Raw genomic sequence first — 23,878 nt, 5'->3', positions numbered from 1 at the left:
GCCGAACATCAGAGACACTGGAGCTCCTTCGGTCTGTTTGTGACCAGAAAGTGATGTCAATGGCCTGAGCCAAATAAGTCTCAGGAGTGATTTCAGTACCTTTTATAGAAAGATAGAGTTAGAATATTACCCTCATCACAGTAATCAGTCCTTTGTGTTGTAGCCACCTCCCTCTACTGCCGTCTCAGGGATGTACGGTAGTACTTTAGCATGTTCCAAGTGTCCCTGGAAGTGGTCTGGGGAGCTCAGCTCAGCTCTCTCCACACCAGGCACAGGATGTGCCCTAGACAGAGCAGAATAAGGGGGAGGGAGAAGGGAGGGTTGGTTACCTCTATTTCATAGAACAGACAAGATATTATTACTTCTTTTCTAAGAAAAAAGGATTATAGAGGAAAAATATATTAAATGTTTATTTCCATTGACTAATTGAGATCTGCTATACAACATTTCAACCTTGAAATTATCTTTATGTTTTAATTCTTTCTTAAAGCTAAATTTTTCTAGGTCAAGAATCCCAAGTACTGACATAGCTTTGAATCGTTCTTCTATAGCTGTTTTCCAAAAATGGTTTAAAGTCAGATTTTAGCCTAATAAACTGGTTGAATTTGGAGTTTTTTTTCTAATTTGAATGTAGTATAATACCACAAAGGTCTCTTTTTTTCATAATATCTGTCCATGTATACCTTTTACCTTTAGATTTCACGTTTTCTGAATTGCGGGTTTCAGAGTTGATCTTCATTTGTTTTTTAGGAGAGACAGGCTACAGCAGAAATACTGAAATCACTAGTTGAATCATTAATATATTCCACAGCCTCACCTTAATTCTGTGGAAGTGTTGGGTGTTTATCATAGTGAGCCATAAGTTTTTTTTTGTGAATTATCTTCTAAGTTTTTGAAAACTTACATGTTTGTTATCCCTAACATTAACTCTTGAAATGCTTAGGAGTTAGGTTGTATGAATTATAGCTGGGAGGAAAAAAAACCTAACGTAGAGAGAAGTTAATAATACATGGAAAACATAATTAAAATGAATAATAATAATAATAATAACAATTGACATTTGAATAGTGCCTGCTATCTGCCAGACACTGTGCTAAGCATTTTACCAATATTATCTCATTTGATCCTCACAAAAACCCTGGAAGGTAAGTGCTATTATTATCTCCATTTTATAGATGAGGAAACTGAGGCAAAAGAAGTAAAGTGACTTGCCTAGGGCCACACCTTTAGTAAATGAGTGAGGTGGAATTCAAACCTGACTCCAGGCCCATCACTTTATCCCTTGTGCCCCCAGTTGCCCTTGACTGACTTTACTATCTACAGGGCTGGTGTGCTTAGCTTTTGAAAAATCACCAATGTGAGCTACTTTTCCAATTCCATCAGGGAAACCTCTTCATTATTTGTACAGCAATAACAGGGTGTTGATATGTCTTTGTACTTCAGATAACACATTTACACCTTCTTACCTCTATCATCAGCTCCTTATTTTCTGTGATTACATTAGGTAGGATGGATAAACCAACCTCCCTTTTCATTTCCATCATAAAAAATCAAATTGCTTTTACTATTAAAAAAATTCTGCAACGTGAAGTTACTAGGTGCCAATTATATACAAGGAGCTGGGGATACAAAGAGAAGAACAGAATAGGCCCTGTCCTCAAGGAAATTACATGCTACCTGGGAGAAATAACACATAGAGAAATTAATACAAACTACATAAAAATTTATTTTGGAACGGGGAGGGTGTTAACAACTTGGAGAAATAAGAGAAACCTCCAGGAGGACAGGGCGCTTGAGGTGAGGGAATGGGAAATAGCCTGGGAAAAGTCAGAGTTGAAAAGTCAACAGAATGTTGTTTATAGTGAGCAGCAAGCAGGCCAATGCTCTGAAATGTAGAATGGAATTCTCAAGCGTAGTATTATATTAATATAATTTTTTATATATACCTGATCACATATGTATACATAAGCAATAAAAGGAATGGAACTGCAAAAGAAAATTGAGCAAGAGAGGTGTTGATAGAGTGGTCCATGAACAGAAGTTCTTAACTGTAAATAAATATGATAAAAGTAAGAATTATGAATGCTTACGCAAAGTAAGGACACTGACGCTATTTACTTGGTGTAATAGGTCTCAGAAATAAATGGAGGTCAAATTATTGTGGGATATAGAAATATATTTAAATGCATGTGAGAGAAAGGATAGCCTTATCTCTCAAGATCACAGGTCTTTAAGAAGTACATTGAAAAAAACTGAGGGTGAGACAGACTCAATGTGGTTGTAATCAGAGCCACTAAAGGAAATTATTTGTGTATATTATAGACGACCATATTGGCGGGGGTCAGGGGATGTCTATCATGGTATCTTTATTAACGATTTAGAGTGGAAGTGAAAAGCAAGTTAATGATATCTCCATATGAAACTAAATTGAAATTTGTTGAAATTATGAATAAGGTTAGAGAAAATCATGCAAATTGTAGAATCATGTTGCTAGAAGGAATCTTGAGGTTATCTGATAATACCCCTTTAGGCTGGTCTTCTCTTTATACTGTCCAAGTGATGTGGTTATTGGTCCTCTTTTTAAAGATCCTTAGGGACCGAGATTCCATAACCTTTTTTATCTCCATAAACTAGATGTGGGCTTCTTAAACTTTTTCTACTCCCGACCCCTTTTTGCATTTCAGCAGCATTTGTTGGCATTGCATGGCATGAGGACATGTGTAGTACGAAGTGCAAATGCTTTGTGTTCAGAACCAAGGCTCCAGTGAAGTTGCAGAATACAACATGGGCAAGCGCTGCCAGAAACACATTGGATTCATTACACCTTTGATTTTTAATTAATTTTTGGTTATGGCATATTCAGAAACCTTTTACTGTTGCCAAAGTTTTTGTAACCCCATATGGGCTCAGGACCCAGAGTTTAAGAAATGCTGAACTAGGCTACCTAGTCTGTTTTAGTATTTATTCTTATAAAGTGAAGGTCCACTTGTGTGTGACTATACTGGTATTGTTACTTACATTTGTTTTCAGCTTTGTACAGACAGACAATAACTACTCAGTGTCTATTCATTTTTTTTCTAGTCTGACTGCTCAAAAGCTTTTCCATATCTCTTTTGAAGAACAAAGACTAAAATCAGGCACATTTCTCCTCTCTAATCCATCCTGAATCCTGTCACCAAATTAATCTTCCTGAAGTTTCACTCTGATGTCATTTCCCTCTGCAAAAATCTTTAGTTCTCAATGCCTTCTGAATTAAGTCCAATCTTAGCCTGATCTTCAAAGTCCTCTATTTTCTGATCCCAACTTGAGGCTTTTGAACCTTTTCTCCATCAGTTTGCATGTGGGAAGGAGGCTAAGATTGGACTTTCTTCCTCTGCTGAAATCTTATCATCCTTTTGTACCACTTAAATGATTTCATATGTAAAATGCTTTGTAACAGTAATTATGTAACTGTAAATTGTTACTTTTTGTTGTTCCGTCCTTTCAGTAATGTCTGACTCTTTATGACTTCATTTGGGGTTTTCTTGGCAATACTGGAGTGGTTTGCCATTTCCTTCTCCAGCTCTTTTTACAGATAAGGGACTGAGGCCAACAGGGTTAAGTGACTTGCCCAAGATCACACAGCTAGTGAGTGTCTGAGGCCAGATTTGAACTCAGGAAGATGAGTCTTCCTGACTCCAGGCCCAGCACTCTATCCACTGCATCATCTACCTGTCCAAGTTGTTACTTCCATATGACATTTACATATTGTCTTTTGATAGTAATTTGTGTTTTTGATTATCGAACTCTTTAAGGTTAGAGACTGTGCCTTTTGCATTTCTGTCTCCCTCATTCTGACTGGCTCAAGGACTTTCATGTATCCTAAAGCAACGTATTCATGACTGGATAGTGAGGAGCTACCCAGTGTTGAGTTCAGTGGAACTGCATATCATATTTTTGATGACAGAAACTTTAATTAAATAACAGATTTATATAGAGTGTGAATGATCATCACCTTGTGCCCATTGTGGTTCCCAAGACCTTTCTCTTCAACACTTTTGCCGGGTTTCCCCCAATTTGCATGCATTGTAGGTTTTGCTGACCCTAAGTGTAACTTTATCTTGTACTTTTTAAATCACTTTTATTTTTTGGTTAGACCCTTTCTGTTATTTATCAAAGTTGCTTGGCAGGTATTTAAATGCTTCAGTGTGTTAGCAATCCAGTCTTAATATCACATGCAAGCAGGTTCTTGGTTAAAGGTGGGTTGCCATAAGTTTTTAAAAATTATTTTATTTATTTATTTTCATTTTATTTATTTACTTATTTTATTTCTTCCCCACCCATTCAGAAGGCAAGAAATATGAAACTCATTACAAATATGAAGTCATGCAAAAAATATTTCTACATTAGCCATGTTCCAAAAAAAAAAAGCTCATGAAAATGAAAGAGGAAAAAAAAGTATGTTTTAATTTTATCTGAATCCATCAGTTCTCTATCTGGAGATGGCTAATATTTTTCATAATGAGTCTTTTGGAATTGTTATGGGTCATTGCATTGATCAGTTACTTAGTTTTTCACAGTTGATTATCTTTACAATGTTGCTGTTATTGTGTAAATTGTTCTCCTGAATCTGCTCACTTTACTTTATATCAGTTCATATAAGTTTTCCTAGATCTTTCTGAAACCATTCCCTGCGTCATTTCTTATAGAACAATAATCTTCCATCACATTTCATATACCATTAACTTGTTGAGTTATTTCCCAATTAATAGGCATCCCCTCGATTTCCAATTCATTGCCACCACAAAAAGAGTTGCTGTAAATGTTTTTGTACATATGGGTTTTTTTTTTTTTTTTACTACTGATCATACTGGGAAGGCTTCTAACTTGTCCTTATTACAGATAGTGCTTGCTCTTGGTTTTAAATAGATGTTACTTATCATTTTAAGACAAGTTCTATTCCTATGCTTTCCACTGTTTATTTTTTTTTTAACTAGGAAGGGTGTCATATTTTGTCAAAAACCTTTTTTGCACCTGTTGAAATAATCATATGTTTTTTTTGTTTTGTTATTGATATAGCCAGTTATGCTTGTAATTTTCCAAATATTGAGCCCTGCATTTCTGGTATTAATACAAAAAAACATACATCTGCTTCTCTGCATTTGTTTGTGAAGTTTTGATGGCTTAATACATGATTGATTTTTGTGAAGTTGTTATGCACAGCTGGGAAATTAGCATACTCCTTTCTATTCCCATTAAGTATTCTTCAGAGATATATTATATCTAATTTTTCTAAAATTCTATTCATTTAACCTTAACTTCTTTCTTGTTTATTTTATGGTTAATTTATCTAGGTGTAAGAAGGGCAAATTGCTGCCCCTCACTCTTATTGTTCTATTTCCTATTACTCATTTAATTTTTCCTTCGAGAATCTGGATGCTTTACCATTTGCTGCACATATGTTCAGTATTGATATTATTCATTATCTATGGTACCTTTGTAGCAAAATATAATTTCCCTGATTATCTCTTTTAATTAGGTCTGTTTTTGTTTTTCCTTTGTCTGAGGTCATAATTGCTACCCCTGTCATTTTTTTTTAATTTCAGCTGAAGCAAATAGATTCTGCTCCTGCCCCTTATTTTAACTCTATGTATAGCTTTCTGTTTCAAATGTTCTTATAAAAACATATTGTTGGATTCAGGTTTCTGATCCATTCTGCTATTCTTTTTCGTTCTGTTCACATGAATAGTTATGATAGTTAACTCTGGATTTCCTTTCATTCTATTCTCTAATACTTGTATTTTTTTTTCTTCTCCCCAGTTCATCCTCAAGAATCTGTTTTGCTTGACCATTATTTTTTTTTTTTATTTCTCTCCCTCATATCTCTCTCCTTTCTTTCTCTGAAACCCTTTCCTTCCTGTTGGGTAAGATGAATTTCTTTATGCAACTGTGTGTATATTTATTTTTCCCTCCTTCAACCAGTTCAGATGAGAGTGAAGTTCAAGTGTTGCCATCTCCCCCCCCATCTCTCCTTTATTCTATACATTATTCCCTTTTTTTTTGTAAATAGTATTTTATTTTTCCCAATTACAGGTAAAGATAGTTATCTACATTCACTTTTTATAAGATTTTGAGTTCCACATTTTTCTCCCTTCCTCTCCCCCCCAAGACAGCAAGCAGTGTGATATAGGTTATTATACATGTGCAATTACTATACATTCTTTCTTGCATGCCTCATTTATATAAGATTATTTCCCATGTTCTTCCTCTCCCTTCGCCCTCTCTTGGTATATCCCTCTTTCTCACCCTTCCAGTCTTCTTTTAATATCATCCCAAAATAATAGAATCATAGCCATGCTCTCTAAGTAGATTCCCTCTAATAGCCCTTGTAATGATAAAGTTCCTAGGGGTTGCATGCATTAGCTTTTGTAAGCTTAACCTTACTTAATCCTTTATGATTTCTGACTCAGGTTTATCTTTTTATACTTCTCTTGAGTCTTGTGCTTGAATGTCAGTTTTTCTTTTCAGCTCTGATCTTTTCACAAGTAATACTTGACAGTCCTCTATTTCTGTAAATACTCATTTTCCCCCTGTAGGATTCACTCAGTTTTGTTGGGTAGGTTATTCTTGGTTATAATCCTAGTTTCTTTACTTTCTGGAATATCATATTCCAAGCCTTCCATTCTTTTATAGTGGTAGCTGCTAAATCTTATGTGATCTTGACTGGCTCCATGGTATATTCTCCTTGATTTGGTAGTTCTGGATTCCCACTATTCCTGGTAGTTTTCATTTTGGGATTTCTTTCAGGGGGTGAATGATTGATTCTTTCAGTTTCTACTTTGCACTTTGGTTGTAATATATTTGGGCTATTTTCCTTTATATATGTATTTTGAACTATGATGTCTAGGCTCTTTTTTTGATTATGGCTTTCAGGTAGTCCAATAATTCTTAAATTATCTCTCTTGGATTTATTTTTCAAGTCATTTTTTTTCTGTGAGATATTTAATATTATCTCCTATTTTGTATGTCTTTTGACTTTTATTATTTCTTTTTTTTTTTTTTTGGGTAAGGCAGTTGGGGTTAAGTGACTTGCCCAAGGTCACACAGCTAGTACGTGTCAAGTGTTTGGTCTGAGGCCGGATTTGAACTCAGGTCCTCCTGACTTCCGCCACCTAGCTGCCCCTTGACTTTTATTATTTCTTAATGCCTTGTCGAGTCATTAGTTTCCCTTGGTCAATTCTAATTTTTAAGGAATTATTTTATTCTGTGAGGTTTTGAACTTCTTTATCATTAGGCCAATTTTCATTCTTAAGGAGTTAATTACTTTGGTATTTTTTATGCCTCTCTTACCAAACTGCTAATTCTCTTTTCATAATTTTCTTACAACACTCTCATTTCTTTTCCCGATTTATTATCTATTATTCTTATTTGGTTTTTAAAATCATTTTTTGCTCTTTTTTCACCTCTCTTTGATTCTTCTAGGAATTCTTGTTGGGCTTGTGTCCAATTTGTATCTTTTCTTGGAGGCTTTACATTGTTGTCTTCTATGTTTGTGTCTTGAACCTCCCTGTCACAGTAGTAGTGGTAGTAGTAGTAGAAGTACTGGGACTACCAGTAGTAGTAGGAATAGGAGGAGGAGTAGTAGAAGTAGAAGTAGCAGTAGAGTTTTATGGTCAGGTTCTTTTTTTGTAGTTTGCTCATCTTTCCAGCCTTCTTCTTGACTTTGGACTTTATATTGTGTTAGATGCTGCTTACCTCTGGTAGGGATGACTGACCTGAGCTTCTGCCATTTATGTCCTCCTATTATCTCAGCACATTCTAGAGGCTAAAAGTTTTTGGTGCTTCCAATGTGATGTGGTCTGGGAAGAGGTCTGTTCCCTGCCCTTCAGTCTGTGTTCTGCCAATTCTTGACTCAGTTTGGGTCTGCTGGCTTGTGTATAGTTGAGTTTCAGTAGATTGTCACTAACTCAGGCACAGTTAGCCTGTTGGGGGGTTCTGCAGCTTCAGAAGGACTGAACTGCTGGCTTCCTCTTGTTTTTGGTTTCCTGTCCAGTTGTATTTCACTTCAGGCTTATGTGTGGAGGTAATCATTAGAACTGAGACCCTATTTTGTTTGTGAACTTGGAGCCACACAGCTATGTTTCTGGAACTTGTTCCTTGTTCCTTATTCTGATAGGGCCTCTGTTCCCTCACGATCATGCCTGTTCCTCTCCACCCTGGAACTGTGACCCAGAACTGCATAATAGTGCTATAACAGGGGTCCACTGGGATCTCTTTCTGTCTAGGTCCTCAATTTCCTGACCATCATTGGGCACTGGGCTCTTCCCTCTGTCCTCTGCTGCTGCCATAGCCCCTTGATGATTCTGCCTGTTGTGGCACAACTGCTTTTGTGTTGCATTCCTGGCCACCTCCACCCTAGGGCCTATACACCTTCTGTCTGTCTTCTTAAGCTCCTCTGGGATGGGAAAGTGACTCACTGTGACTTTTTCTTTGCTCTCTAGATCACAATTTGTTTTGGCACATTTTCTAATTTGTTATCGGGGGGTGAGAGTAGGGGTGGGTAGGGACAGTTGTTGGGAGAGCTCAGCAAAAATGCTGGCTTTCACTCTGCCATCTTGGCTCTGCCCACTGCCATAATTTAAAAGATTTTGAAGTTAGCTCACAAAAAAATAAAAAAGTGGCTAAGGACAGTAACTTTATTGTCATGATACAATAGAGTAAATCCTGTAATAGAAATTAAATCTGTATTTGAATGAATTTTGTTCTTGCCGCTGAAGAGATTGTGGTAGATTACCTCAGCTTCACCTTTTGTAAAATTTGGGATTGGTAAGCCTTCTTTTTCCATATTTAGCCTTCTGGAAGATATCTCTCTCCTATCTATTCCTCTATCTTTCTGAATCACTCTGCCATTTCCCTCTTCTAAGGTCCTTATTATCTTTAGTCTAGATTTATGTAATACCTTACCTTTTGTGACACATATTGTCACTGTATAATGTTAGAGCTGTAGAATCAATGAGGTTTGTTCATCTTTACAGAATTTGAGCATGCAATTTTTCTGTGCTGTGTGTTAGGAGATAGTGGTGGTCCCTTAGTCTTGAAGTTTGAGTCACAAGATTTAAGCCAAAAGTGCTAATTTGAGGGCACTGGGAAAGGTTCATGAGAGAAGGCAGCATCTGAATGGAGCATTGAAGGAAAATAAGGATTTGGGGAGGGAATGATTAGAAAACAGTCAATTCCAAGCATGGGTACAGCTTGTGTGAATGCACAAAGTCAAACTTAGTAAGTGCAGTGTGAAGTGGATGGCTCGAGAATGAAATGCATGAAGAGGAGTAACATGAAGTTAGACTAGAAACATATATTAGGGCCATATTTAAAGGGCTTTAAATGCCAAGCTGAACAGTTTCTATTTTATATTCTGGGTAATAGGGAGCCACTGATAATTATTGAGTAGGAGACTGATGTGGTACCACCTGTTTCTTAGAAAGATAATTTTTGTAGCAGTGTGGAAGATGGATTGGAAAAGAGACTTGGATGAAAGGGAGACCAAATGCTAAATCATGGAATCACAGAATCTAAGAGCTGAAAAGGACTTCATAGGTCTTTAATGGAGTTCCCTGGTCCTTGACAGGATGCTTCTCTTAATGCAGCCTAGCATAACATTAAGTTTTTTGGGTTGTTTTTTTTTTGACTTCCACGTTACAATGAAATCAAATCAAGATTGAAATCCATAAGAACACCCAGCTCTATTTTACTGAAACTTGTGTAGCCATACAACTAACCCATATTGTATCTATAAATACATAAATTTAGGTTAAAGTTAATGAGGGTCTTAGAAGAAGGAAATGGCAGAGTGATTCAGAAAGGCAGAGAGATAGATAGGAGAGAGACACCTTCCAGAGGGTCAGGGAGATGGAAAAAAGAAGGCTTACGAATACCCAATTTCACAAAAGCTGAAACTGAGGTAATTCATCACAATCTCTTCAATGGCAACAACAAAATGCATTCAAATACTGTCTCAATTTCTACTTCAGGATTTATTCTGCTGACTCGTGACAAAATTAGTATCCCTACTCATTTTTTATATATGAAGTTGATAAAAAGAACCTAAGTGTAGAATGTTACATTTATTTGAATTCTTATGTTTCATCTTATTTTTTTTTTGCCATTATTGAGTGTTCTTGATTATAGATCTTTTTGGAAATAGATGTTGTTGCCTATCATGATAGCTACATCTCCAGAATTCACGTCATCTGCAAATTTGACACATGGGAATCTTTGCTTTCATTAGTGTCATTGGTAAGACTATTGTCTGATAACAGGGCACAGCTCCCTCTCTGGGGCATTCCATTAGAAATCTTCCCCTAACTCAACATGACCGTTAATAATTACTTTTTAAGTCTGGTGATTCAGCCAGTTTTGAGTCCATCTTTATTGTCACTTAGCCCACATCTTTCCATCTTCACCAGCATAACGTGAGAGCCTTTGTTGAATTCTCTGCTGACGAGTTGTCTAAGTACGTCCGTAGCATTCTCTTGACCTCTCAGTCTGGTAATCCTATCAAAAAAGGAACTGAGATTATTTTATCATGACCTATTTTTCTTCATTAAAAAAGTTTTATTGATGCCATTTCTAGGTTATGTAATTTCTTCCCTCCTGTAAATTCCAATGTCTTCCCTTGTAACAAAGAAAACAAAACTGTTAAGTAAAACCGAAACAACTGAAACACTGAGGGTGTTTGAATGCAACCTTCCATTTTCACTGTCTCCTCCCTGGTAGAAGTTAAGTGGATTTTCTCTTCTCATCTCTGGAGCCAAGATTGGTAGTTATAATTGCATAGTGTTTTGCTTCATTTTATTTTTATTACTTTTTGGTAGACATTGTATATGTTGTTTTCATAGTTCTGCATTTGTTTATGTACATTTTCCTATGTTTCTCCAAATTTCTCATATTGGTTATTTCTCAGAATTTACTAATCCATCACACTTCTGTACCACAATTTGTTCAGCTATTCCTCAACTGATGGACATGCACTTCATTTCAAATTCTTTGTGACCACAAAATGAATATTCTGCTATGTAGGAGATCCTTCTTTCTTTAAATGCTCTGCTGTGGTACCTCTGGGTCAAAGAGTATGGACGTTTTTGTCATGACTTCTTGAAAAAACTCTGCTCACGTTTTAGTGATCACTGCTTCCTTTTCTAAGTGCTTACAAATGATTTCTTCAGTAATGTGTATAGAGTTTAGCTAGGAAGAGAAATTATATTCATTGGGCTACATTTGGCAGACTCCACCTTTCCACTTCATCCTTTCTTGATTTGGACTCCATTTACCTTTTTCCAGTCTTGTGGCAATTTTCCTGTTTAGATCTTTCAAATTTCACTGGTAAGATCTTAGCCATTACATCTGTCTGTTCCGTTAGTACGTTAGGGTACAGTTTGTTTGGGCCTGGCTACTGAAACTCATTGAGGGCAGCTAGGTCTTCTGTCACATATATCTTCACTTATCCTCAGTTTCCACTACTTGCTAACCACATTTTTTCCTATCTTTCGCATTCCAGAGAGTCTTCTCTTTGGAAGAGAAAATAGAATCAAAACAATAACTGACGTTTCTATAGTTCTTTGAGGTTTATAAAACATTTTACATAAGTCTCTTTTGTTATCCTCATAAACTAAGAGGTAATTACTTAAGATATTATTATCCCCATTTTACAGAAGAAGAAACCAAGGCTGAGAGAGGTTAGTAACTTGTTCATGGTCATAGAGTTGCGGATTTTCAGAGGTAGGTTTTAAACCCAGGTCTCTTCTGACTTCATGTCCACCATTCTTTCAACTGTGATGAGCTGCTTCACGTATAAGCTGAATTGTCCAACCTTTTAATAATAATGATGATAATAATAGCATTTGTATAGTGCTGTAAGGTTTGCAAAGAACTTTCCATATGTAATTTATTTCAGTCCTCATGACCCTATGAGATACTGTTATTATCCCCGTTTTATAGATGGGGAAACTGAGACTGAGGTTAATTAAATGATTTGCCCAGGATCATACAGCTGGAAAGCATGTGAGGCAGGATTTAAACCCAGGTCTTCCTGACTCCAAGTCTAACACCCTCTCACTTAGGTACCACTTAGATGCTTTCAGTTGTCAGTTATCATGCTGCCATTTTCCCTAACCATTGATCCTTTCCCTTCTTTGATTCTCCTCTTGTCTTCAACATTGTTTAAGAAAAAAGAAAGACAGGGGCAGCTAGGTGGCTCAGTGGATAGAGCACTGGCCCTGGAGTCAGGAGGACCTGAGTTCAAATCCAGCCTCAGATATATAACACTTACTAGCTGTGTGACCCTGGGCAAGTCACTTAACCCCATTGCCTAGCCAAAAAAAAAAAAAAGCAGAAATTCCCTTTTTGGTTACCATTCATTGTCAATCTCTGCAATTCTGAGCTTTGGTGCTCCTCACACTTTTTTTAAAACATAATAATGATATTCTTTTGTATTCATCTTCAGTTATCTGCCCTTTGCCACTGTAGCTGGTGGGCCTAGAAAAGGCCTCCAGTGGGGCCTAGGAAGAGTGCCTCCTCCTACTCTACTGCCTCTTGAACATAGACTCCTCTATATTATAGTCGTGCTGTTGCTATCTCATTGATGAAGCTCATTGAACTGAACTTTTGGCTTGATCTTTAAAAAGGATTCCAGTGGCTGGAGAGTTAGAGAGGCATAGAGTGGGCAGAGAACAGAGAGGGAGTAAACACAGAGATAGACTCGGTTCCCTGGAGGGAGGCATGTACAGTTGTGTGTCCTCCAGAGAACCATGCTGCCCCAAGCACAACTTACATACTAGGCCATCCTGGGAACTGCATAGTACATGCTGGGAAGAGCAAAGGGGCAATGGTGAATTCATAGAGGAATTCCTGGGTCAAATGAGAGAGATAAATCCAAAGATCTGGTTCAAACTGGGAGCTATGGAAACCAGAACCAAGAAGCAATAAGGTATCAGCTGTGACAAGGAGGAACAAAACAGGTCCTTACCTTTTACTGACAATGTGACCTGTGGCCTGTGAAGGTCTAGGGGATTAGAATTCATTTAAGCAAAAAGAGACAAAGGGAAGCCTTGAATAGGGACATGAGCCATTATTGAGGTTAATTGCAAAGCCTCCAAGATTGAACTTGCCTGTGTGATTCTAGAACTTCAAAAATGTGCTGTGGGTTACATTTCCATCTTCTTTACCTGTTTTTAAAATATGAGAGTGTTTTCTTAATTCCCTGTGTAACCTCTTTAATCTTTTTAGAAAGCTCTTCTTTTCTTCCTCATCAGAATTGTTTCTGCTAGTATCTTTGGAATTTCATTCTTGAAATTAGTATCTATTTTAGACTGACTTCCCTTCAAAATATTGGTCCATAGGATAACATCGTAGACAGTCTTTCTTCCCTCATCTTCCAAATAATGGGAAAGATGATGCTGACCTAACTCTTGGTAGACTTAATGACTTAATTAAAGAAATGATCTATCTGTCTCATTATTTTTAAGCATCTGTAGCAGGTGGGAATGTGCTTATTTATGTGGCCAATTTAATCATCTAGGCTGTTTCTCAGTTTGTCTTGGCTTACTTGATTGTAAGTTCCTTAAGGACATCTTGTAGATTTATAGTAAATGTTAAATCAATGAATTACCGCTGGAAAAGTGCTATAGAAATGAAAAAATAGAATTACATGAAATGGGATACAAAAGGAGGATCTGGAATGAATTCTTGATAAATGATTAATTACTTTTTGAATTACATGGACCTCTTCCATCATGAATGAATTCTTTTGTTGCAGAAGCATTGAAGTTATTAAATGGGGTTTGAAAAAAAATAGCTCATTTATTATTTGAAGGAACTGTAGAGATCATCTAGTCCAACCCCCTCATATTATAGATGATAAAACCAAGACCTAGATGTAAAGTGACTTGCCCAAGGTCACTCAAGTGAAAAAACAAACAAACAGAAAAAGGATTTGAGCACAGTTCTTTTGACTCTAAATTCAGTGTACTCTTTTAACATAAATCCCATATTGTCCTCTGTGCCTAAAGATAATTCATCACCTAGCGGGCAACCTCCTGGTGATGAACCTCTTTGACTTTAGACAAATTCAGAATATTGTCTAATGCTTTTTTTAAATATTGTCATTATCCTGAGATAATAATAATAACTGACATTTATATAGTGCTTACTATGTGCCAGGCCCTTTACAATTACTATCTCATTTGATCCGCACAACAACTCTGGGTGGTAGGTGCTATTATTATCCCCATTTTACAGTTGAGGAAACTGAGGCAAATAGATACTAAATGACTTACCCAGGATCACACTGCTAGTAAGTGTCTGAGGCCAGATTTGAACTCAAGTCTTCCTGATTCCAGGCCTCATGCTATACCTGCTATACCACCTAGCTGCCAAGAAGACAAGAATAGTGACTGGGAGATTAGCAAGCAGTGTGATACCAAGTTGACATAGATCTGTGGGAACCTATTCTAGATCTGTAAAGTAATGGTTTTATCTAGCTTTCTTTATGGTCTGAGAGCTAGTTGTTTGTTTTTTTTAAAATATAAAAATAGCACATTTGGCTTCCATAGTATTTTCCTCAGCAACATCCATACAGGCTACTGAACAAGAAATGGCAAAACATGAATAACCAGTGAGATCCTAGAATAAATTATAAAACCAGCTGTCCAAAAACATGCCTCCTGTATTTGTTTCAGTCGATGGTTTGGCTGTTAGGTAAAGCAGAGATCTTCAATGACTTTCTGAGGCAGCTGGTGACATAGTCCTGAGTTCAAATGTGGCCTCAGATACTATCTAATCATGTGACCCTGGGTTAGTGACTTAACTTCTGTTTCTTTCAGTTTTGTCAGCTGGAAAATGTAGGTAATTGTTGTACCTACCTCTCAGGGTTGTTGTGAGGATCAGATTAGATAATAATTATAAAGTGCTTAGTACAGTGCCTGGCATATAGTAGGTACTGTACAGATGCTAATTCCCTTCTTCCCTTCCCCTCTAGGGCAGGACAATACAACCAAGTTCTTCACTATTTATTATGTCATATACAACCTAAACTTTCATAAGCCTCTGTCAGAAAAATATTTTCATTTAATCAAATTAGATTGTAACTATTCAATGCTCTAAAACTTAATAACTTCAATAAATCCATTTTAAAATAAATCCAAACTGTCCATTTATCTCTGTTATTTTTACATTAGCCTGTTTATAGTAATGCTCTTCAACTAGCAAAGGTAGATTATTTCGTTTTAATGTCTCATATTTGTATGCATAGATATCTATTATATATGTGTATTATCTTGTCTATTATTAGAGAAATTTCAGGGTTCATTAAAAGAGACAGACATTATCCAGTAGTCTCTGTGGAGTAAAGATATTGTATAAAACTAACAAATAAACTTCTGTTTGGAAAACTTAATTTTTTATTGTATGATTGTTCTTTTATTGCCATTACAAGACACCTCATTGACTTTCCAGAAAACTCAGTGAGAAGCAGGGGACAGCAGCTGCTGCTGTCTGAGTTCCATACACAAGAACTTGCCCCCCCATCTTCTCTTTTTTCCACTTGCTTCCCCAACATCCCTACTGGCTCCTGGGTGGTCCTCTTTTGCCCCATCCTATTGGATGTGGGCATTTTGACACATGGCATACCACTTGTATTGCTCCCCAGCTATAGAAAATGGTGAAGGAAATGACTTATTATAATTTTTGGGGGGTAAAACCCAATGCTTCCTAGAAAGAACTAAAAAGAGCATATAGAAAACTACACTTGAAATATCACCTAGCAAAGAATCCAAATGAAGGAGAAAAGTTCAAACCGATTTCTCAAGCTTAGGAAATGATTTCTGATATAAAGAAGTGTTTTTTTGTTTGTTTGTTTGTTTGTTTTTGTAGGTGATTTGCCCAGGGTCACACAGCTAGTAAGTGTCAAGTGTTTGGTCTGAGGCCAGATTTGAACTCAGGTCCTCCTGACTTCAGGGCCGGTGCTGTATCCACTACTCCACCTAGCTGCCCCCAAAGAAGTCTTAAATGACAAAGGTGGAGAACAAGCCAGCAAAGAGTATGGTTCTGGCGGTGGCTTTGGTTCTCCAAAGGATATCTTTGATGTGTTTTTTGGAGGGGGGGCAGGAAGAATGCAATGAGAATGAAGAGGTAAAAATGTTGTTAATCGTTGGTGACCTTAGAAGATTTATATATTGGTGCAACAAGAAAACTAGCTTTGCATAGAATGTAATTTGTGATAGTTGTGAAAAATGGGGTGGTAAGAAAGGAGCTGTAGAATGCTGTCCCAATTGCAGAGTTATTGGGATGCAAATAGTTCAGTAAGTTCAGTAGGTTTGCATGGAATGCCAAGATTATGGGAAACGAAAAAGCCCAAATGTAGATGTAAAAGGTGTAACAGAAGGAAAATTATTCGAGATAAAAAGATTCTGGTGATTCATTTTGACAAGGGCGTGAAAGATGGTTAGATGATACCATTCCATGGTGAAAGTGACTAGGAGCCAGGACATGAGCCAGGAGATATTATCATTGTTTTTGATCAGAAAGGCAATGCTGTTTTTACAGGATGAGGTGAAGACCTTTTCATGTGTATGGATATCCAGTTGGTTGAAGCATTGTGTGGCTTTCAGAAACTAATATCAACTCTTAATAGTAGAACTATAGTTATTACTTTTTATCTTGAGTAGATTTTTTTTTTAAACTTTATTTTTTTTGGCTAGGCAATGGGGTTAAGTGACTTGCCCAGGGTCACACAGCTAGTGTTATGTGTCTGTAGTCACATTTGAACTCAGGTCCTCCTGACTCCAGGGCCAGTGCTCTATCCACTGCGCCACCTAGCTGCCCCCTGAGCAGATTGTTAAACATGGAGATATCAAATGTGTGCTGAATGAAGGCATGCCAATTTATTGTCGACCTTATGAGAATGGAATTCTAATAGTTGAATTTAAGGTAAACTTCCAGAGAATGACTTTCTTTCATCAGATAAGCTGTCTTTGTTGGAAAAGTTACTCCATGAAAGAAAGGAAGTAGAGGAGACTGAAGAAATGGATCAGGTTGAATTGGTGGACCCTGCCTCATCTCAAGAAAGAAGCAGCCATTCCAATAGAGAAGCTTATGAAGACAGTGAACATCATCCCAGAGGTGGTATTCAGTGTCAGACCTCTTAATGGGAGCCAGTGAATACTCTTCATTGTAATGCTGACTTTTGTATGCAGTAGTCAGTGAGTGAAGGCCTACAGTCATCTTAACACATTAAAATTAATCAGTAATATAATAAAAAAGATACCTCATCATGGTATGGTGGTGACCTCAGATTTCCAAAGGCTAGGCCAGTAGAACATATTCTTTGGAAGATCCTATCATGCTGGAAATGAATAAATTTATCATATTTTGTTTTTGTAGGTGATTTGCCCAGGGTCACACAGCTAGTAAGTGTCAAGTGTTTGGTCTGAGGCCAGATTTGAACTCAGGTCCTCCTGACTTCAGGGCCGGTGCTCTATCCACTACTCCACCTAGCTGCCCCCAAAGAAGTCTTAAATGACAAAGGTGGAGAACAAGACAGCAAAGAGTATGGCTAGCAAATATCAAGCACTTTGGTAAGCACTAGGGATAAAAATGCAAAGAAGGAAATATTGCTACCTGCAAGAGGCTTATGTTCTAATGGGGGAAACAACAGGACAAGAAAGACTTTTACATCTAGATTCTGGTGGCACTGTTGTGCCACTGGGATCCAGCATAACCCAGTTTAGAAGATTCTTCACTAGATTAATGAATTATTTTGATCTTACCAGCTCTCAAAGACCATTTGTGAAGAGGATTTGTGATCTGTATCAGTAGAAGGGGTACTCACCCTGATAACGTTACAGATTTTCAAAGCTTTGAAGTGAAAAAGTTGTTTTTCTTCAAGTTTATTTTCTAAATGTCAACATATTCCTTATCAAAACCAAGTTTGAAGGACCATGAAAATATACTTTCTGGTAATGTTAAAGTGATACTATGTTTTATTAAACCAAGTACTCTTGAGTTTGCAAATCCAATTTGAAGGGAGAAAACTAAATAATTACATTGCTACTATGTTTCCTTTAATGATGGCAAGAGTAAAGAAAAAATATTCTTAGCACATCTTTGGAGGTTAGAAAAAACTTAAAAACGTAATTGCACATGTATAACCTATATCTGCTTACTATCTTAGGGAGGGGGGAAGGGATGGAGGGAGGGAGGGATAGAATTTGGAACTCAAAACTTTAAATAAAAAATGTTAAAAATTGAAAAAAGAAAAGAAAAAGAAAAAAACTTAAGCAAGGTACAGATCATCCTACTAGCATGAACAGTATTTTGAGAAAGGATGAAGTAGACTGCTGAAGTCTTGGTACACCAAGAAGACAGGCTGTTATCACTGAACTAAATTTTGAATCTTAGTCAATAACATTGAATTTCCACTTTGTAACTGGTTGAGTTTTGTGAAACAGTCTGTTACTTAAAATATGCTTGTCATAATCTAAGCAGACCTTTCTGGGAGAATAGGTTGTGTTGGTTGTAAGTAAGATACTTATGATCATCATGATTTTTAAAAGTCTGTCCAAGAGGATCTCTGAGAAAGGACAGTTACAATACTCTTTAAGGCACAGTTATACTTGGGCGAGGGGGTGGTGTGGAGACCAAATATTAGCTAAAGAATTACAATGCATCCTTTCTTACAGGTAGCCATTTGAAACCTAAGATTTTAGTCAGAGACTGTTTGCGAAGGATTTATTCAGTATAAAAAGATGCCCTGAGCCTATCAGGAATTTAATACTTAGGTCAAAGTTTGAACTTTCAATGAAAGAGAAAGCTTTGGTTGGAAATTGTGAAACTAGACAGATTTTTGTTCTCAACATATAAAAAAAGTGGGGCCTTTTTATTTAATGAGCCGACTTGGAGACTCTGAGATTCCACATTGAGATTATAAATCCGGTTACTGAGAACACTCATTAATCCAAGTGCACATATAGAAGAGGAGTTGGGGTTTTTCTGGGGAGTAGGTGGGGAAGTACTAGTGAATATCATATCAAAAGAGTCCTGGTAGTGCTTTTTTACTATGGGAATTTTTGTGTACCTGTAATTTTTTTTGCTAATTTTTTTTTATTTGCTATGATAAGAAATATGGCGTATTTGAAATTATTTAGTTATTACTTACCACACAAACAGGCTGCTAAATTACATGGAACGTAACCGACTATTTAAGAACATAAGAAATGCTATACTGAATCAATTTTTCATCTAATTCAATGTTCTATCTGGTGCGCTTTATGCTTAATGAGCAGACCTTATATTTCTACAGTGCTTTAAAATGTTTAAGGCAATTTTGCACCTGTTATCTCATTTTGAAGATCCCAATCATTTTGATCATAAAAGACAACAGCAGTGATGTGTAGTGACTCTCAGTGGTGTTTTCCTTTGTCTTATCACATGCAGATCTCACAATCTCTTCCCCTTTTGATCCAGATTTTCCTTTCTCTATTTGTATATAATTTTAAATCAACCTAGTTTTGAAACATAAGCATATTCTTTTGCTTGTGAATTTAAATTTTGTTGTTACTTAGAAATAGTGATTTCTTTTATTGATTGTTTTCAGTTGTTTTCCAGTCACGTCCAACTCTTTGTGACCCCATTTAGAGTTTTTGGGGCAAAGATACTGGAGTGGTTTGCCATTTCCTTCTCCAGCTCATTTTACAGATGAGGTAACTGAGCAGGAGGGTTAAGTGACTTGCCCAGGGTCACACAGCTAGTGAGTGTCTGAGGCCAGATTTGAACTCTGGAAGATAAGTCTTCCTGACTCCAGGCCCAGCGCTCTATCCACTGTGCCATATAGTTGCCCCCTTATTGGTTGTGGCATGAGACTTTGAGGCCAGAACTACGTCATTGGTTTTAGAATTAGTCTACATGTTGTATGCATTTAAGCATATATTTAATCATAGAAATGATGTTTGATTTCCAGGAAACAGATAAGATCACCAAGAAAGATGCAGAGAGAAAAAAGAAGACCAAGGACAGAGCCCCAGGGCAGACACATACATTTTAGATTGTGTTTGTGCTTTTGGGCAAGTTTTATATCTCAGACTGTACTCAAGTCTTCCATCTTGGGCACAGAGAATAGCAAAGGGTTTAGTGGTAATGAAACCGTCAAAGGTTTACTGACAGCTGTGTCCTTCATGTTTGAGGCATTCCCTATGGTCTGAGTCAGAGGTCATGGGACCTGACACAAGATCCCCTAATGGTGAGTCTGATGCTTTTTCCATATAAAACTTTTGTTATATTAAGAACATTATTTACACAAATGTGCAATTTTGTTATGTAAGCTGCTTCACATAATAGAGTATGGGCCAAATTACATTATAATGAACTCCAAGAGACTGTCTAAAATTCTTTTGTTTTATTAGAATGTCATTGCATAAAATATTGCTCAAGATAAATGGACCATTGGCCAAGAGTTAGAAAATTTTGGCTACATAGAAATTTTTATTGTGCAGTAAAATTCCTTTTAAATGTAATGTGTTACAGTGAAGCTCCTTCTATAAAAACTGTCTTTTTTAAAAAAATGGAAACAAAAAAAAAACCCACCCAGAAATTGGCAACCTGCCATAAAAATTTAATTATGAAAAACCCCCAAACTGTATTTGAAAAATAAGGGATAAAACATGCCAATGTTAATTTTCCCTCTTAAATAATGAATTAGGATGCACAAAACAATACAAATTTATGTAAAAGTAACACTGATATCTTGACCAGTCAGTTCCTTTTATTTAATATAACAAGACTTTCTGTGAAAATCCAATTTTATTGTAATGATATTGATTATTTATTTATTATTTTAGGCAGTTGGGGTTAAGGGACTTGCCCAGGGTCACACAGCTAGTAAGTATCAGGTGTTTGGTCTGAGGCCGGATTTGAACTCAGGACTTCAGGGCTGGTGCTCTATCCACTGTGCCACCTAGCTGCCTCTGTAATGGTATTGTTGCAGTAGGATTTGATCCTGTTCTACAAATGAACCCCTCTTTTAGTCCTTACTATGTGCCAGGCACTGTGATAGGTACCGGGGATGAAAAGACAGAAATGAAACATCCCTTCCTCTCAGAGAAATTACATTAAATTGGGTGAAAATATGTTCATGAATGTGTATTATTACTCAGTTGTTTCAGTTGTGTCCAATTCTTTGTGATCCCATTTGAGGTTTTCTTGGAAGAGATACTGGAGTAGTTTGCCATTTCCTTCTTCAGCTTACTTACAAATGAGAAAACTGAGGCAGACAAGGTGACTTACCTAGTGTGTCACACAGCTAGTGGGTGTATGAGGCCAGATTTGAACTCGGGAAGATGAGTCTTCGTGACTTCAGGCCTGGAGTTCTATCCACTGTGCCACCTAGCTGTCCCATATATTGCTAGGGCTGTCCTCATGCAGGTAGCATGAGGATGTCATTGTGAGTCTCAAACAGGTGGGACAGACAGCTCTAGCCTCTTCTCTCCCTATCCTTCTCCAAGGGAAACTGAGATTGGGGCCAGAGGCCACTTTCCTCTCTCAGGGTGTGTGTGGGGGGGTGGAATGGGCTGATAGAATTATGTCTGTATGCTCTCTTAAATGAGGGATTTAGTCTAGGGGATGATATTTTCAGGTTCAATCTAACTTCTGCTTACTGTATCATTATGGGGGGGCAGGACTCTAAGCTTTATATTCAAGATGTGACCCCTTTTCCACCAAATACCAGTTCTACCATGAACACACATAGCACTTAGCCAAGAAACCAGCAAAACAGAAATCAGAGAAAGTATACATAGGAGAACATATGCCAGAAAATATAGAATGAAGGAGCCTTTCTGTTGAGAGGATGGCAACTCAGTTCAACCAAGAAAGAGAGTCCTGGATCTCACCCAAGGGGAAGTTCCCTGAAGTCTCTAGTATAGCAAGTCAGGGGTGGGGACCCGATGGAAACTGCTAGCTTCTCTCATGTTAGTTTCTTCTAAGGACCTTATTTTTCCTTTAGCAACCTGAAGTGGGGTTGATAACTTCCATTTATTCTCTTGTAGCTTTGATCCTCATTATTGCATTAGCACATTACCAAGGATCCTCCTCTTCTTTCTCTCTCCCTACTGCTCTAGATAATTCCTTGACCTATATAAATGGTCATGTCAGGCATGCCTAGCACAGTGTAGTGTTTGTAATCTTTGTCATAAGTACATAACTGAAATAGCATAACAAACCTATGTCTTTATGTTTTAATTCAATCATATGATACCCCCTTTTAATTGTAAGATATGGATCAGTTCATTAAGATAAGAAACTGGGGAGACAAACTGAATTATAATGAATGTGCTGATAGTAGTGCAAATACTGCAGACTCCTTGGTTAATAACTTATGTGAAGATAATGCTACCAGTTCCAGTGTGGGTAATTAACCGAATAATGATGAAAAGAAGTAGACTTTGTTTCTCAGTTCAAGTCAGTGTGACTAGTCAAAAGCTATCCAATGCTCTGAAATTTGATGACCTGGCCTATGATATTCCAAAAAGTAGATTAGACAGCCAGTTCTGATTATCTAGAATGCCTCATCAATCCAAATTGATCATATTTCCTAGAAGTAAAATGCCGAATAAATGAAGGAGGAGCTCAATTGATATAAAAACTAAAGATACTTAGAATATAGTCTCTAAGAGCAAGCATTTTGCTTTTACTGCTATTTCTTTTCTTTTAATGATGCAGCAAGCGAAGGTCACAGTGATCCAGTATGTTAAGGGATTCAGAAACTAGCCCCTGGATGATAAATATTTAATAAAGGGAAACCTACTGATGTATTGTTGAATGGAGGCAAGTAGGCTTGTCTGTCTAAACAAGAAGAATGGTGACATAACCAAAGTATAATGGAACCACTAATTGACATTGTTATGTGTTTGGTAAAAAGTGGAATACTATTTAAGGGTCACAATGAAAATACGGACAATGTTGAGGGAAGTTTGTATCTAAATCTTGTCAGTGTGCTCCAAGAATATCATGTAATGGCAAAGTATGGGCAACAGTCTCCCTGAACATTACCTATCTTAGTAATTAATCCAAAATGATTTAGTTGTGGCTTTGCACGGTATTGTTCAATAGAAGATTGTGTTTTTACTAAATGGAAGGATGGTCTCCATAAGTGCTGATGATACTACTATGGCCCCTATGAACCAGTTGAACATTTTGTGTCTGTTCAGAAACTATTAACAATTGATGCTTGTCCTCTTTTTGAACAATTAAATAATGTCCTTGTTCTTCTTAAAATTGATTGGTTACCAGTGATGTCTATTTGTTTTGATGGCACATCTACTGTGTCTGAATGTACTGTGAGAGTTTAAATGAAATGTAAAGAAAGAAACAGTGAAACACACTTTTTATGTTGCTTTGAGCATTGTTTGAACCTTTCTTTAGAATGTGCATGTGCTTCAAGCAAGCAAATTGTCTTTGATTTTTTTTTTTAGTTTTTCTCAGACTCTTTATGTCTTCACAGAGCAGAGTCATATGTGGATGCAAAAATGGAGATTTTCACAAGAAGCAGGATCCCTGTTGAATACTTTGAAGTCCCTGTCAAACACAAAATGGGGAGGCATAACAGAAGCTGTGGCTACTATAAAATGAAACTAGAAGCTATTACTGAAACAGCTCACTTTGCTGATGCTAACTGCAAAGTCAGGGAGTTTGCCATGAACTTAAATTCATTTAAGTTCATCTTTCCCCCCCTCGTGATGTGCCTATTCTACAGATGGTGGTAAAAGAGGCTAAAGCTCTTCGTGCTCTAGCTCTCAGGTAAAAGGGATGAAAAGCTTGCATCATCCTTTAGCTGCAATGAAGGTGATCCCAA

The 23,878-nt window shown here is 37.0% G+C and overlaps 1 protein-coding gene and 1 pseudogene across 5 annotated transcripts in view; both read left to right on the top strand.

Annotated features, from left to right (window-relative positions):
* Positions 1-23,878, top strand: part of ATG10 (autophagy related 10) — a 293,726-nt gene that overhangs the window by 37,907 nt on the left and 231,941 nt on the right. Inside the window, exon 2 of one of the 5 annotated variants that reach the window (XM_027864308.1) lies at positions 20,214-20,269. The exons of the other annotated variants lie outside the window; for them this stretch is intronic. Within the exon in view, the coding sequence (XP_027720109.1) occupies positions 20,214-20,269 (56 nt within the window). The remainder of the gene's footprint in view (positions 1-20,213; positions 20,270-23,878) is intronic. 5 annotated transcript variants of the gene reach the window in all.
* LOC114044684 lies at positions 15,692-17,180 on the top strand (annotated as a pseudogene).

Source organism: Vombatus ursinus, unplaced genomic scaffold (assembly GCF_900497805.2).
Source record: "Vombatus ursinus unplaced genomic scaffold, bare-nosed wombat genome assembly UNPS02014774.1, whole genome shotgun sequence".
In the NCBI taxonomy this organism is placed as follows: Eukaryota; Metazoa; Chordata; class Mammalia; order Diprotodontia; family Vombatidae; genus Vombatus; species Vombatus ursinus.
The sequence above is the reverse complement of the archived record's forward strand: the minus strand, read 5'-3'. Positions and strand labels throughout refer to the sequence as shown.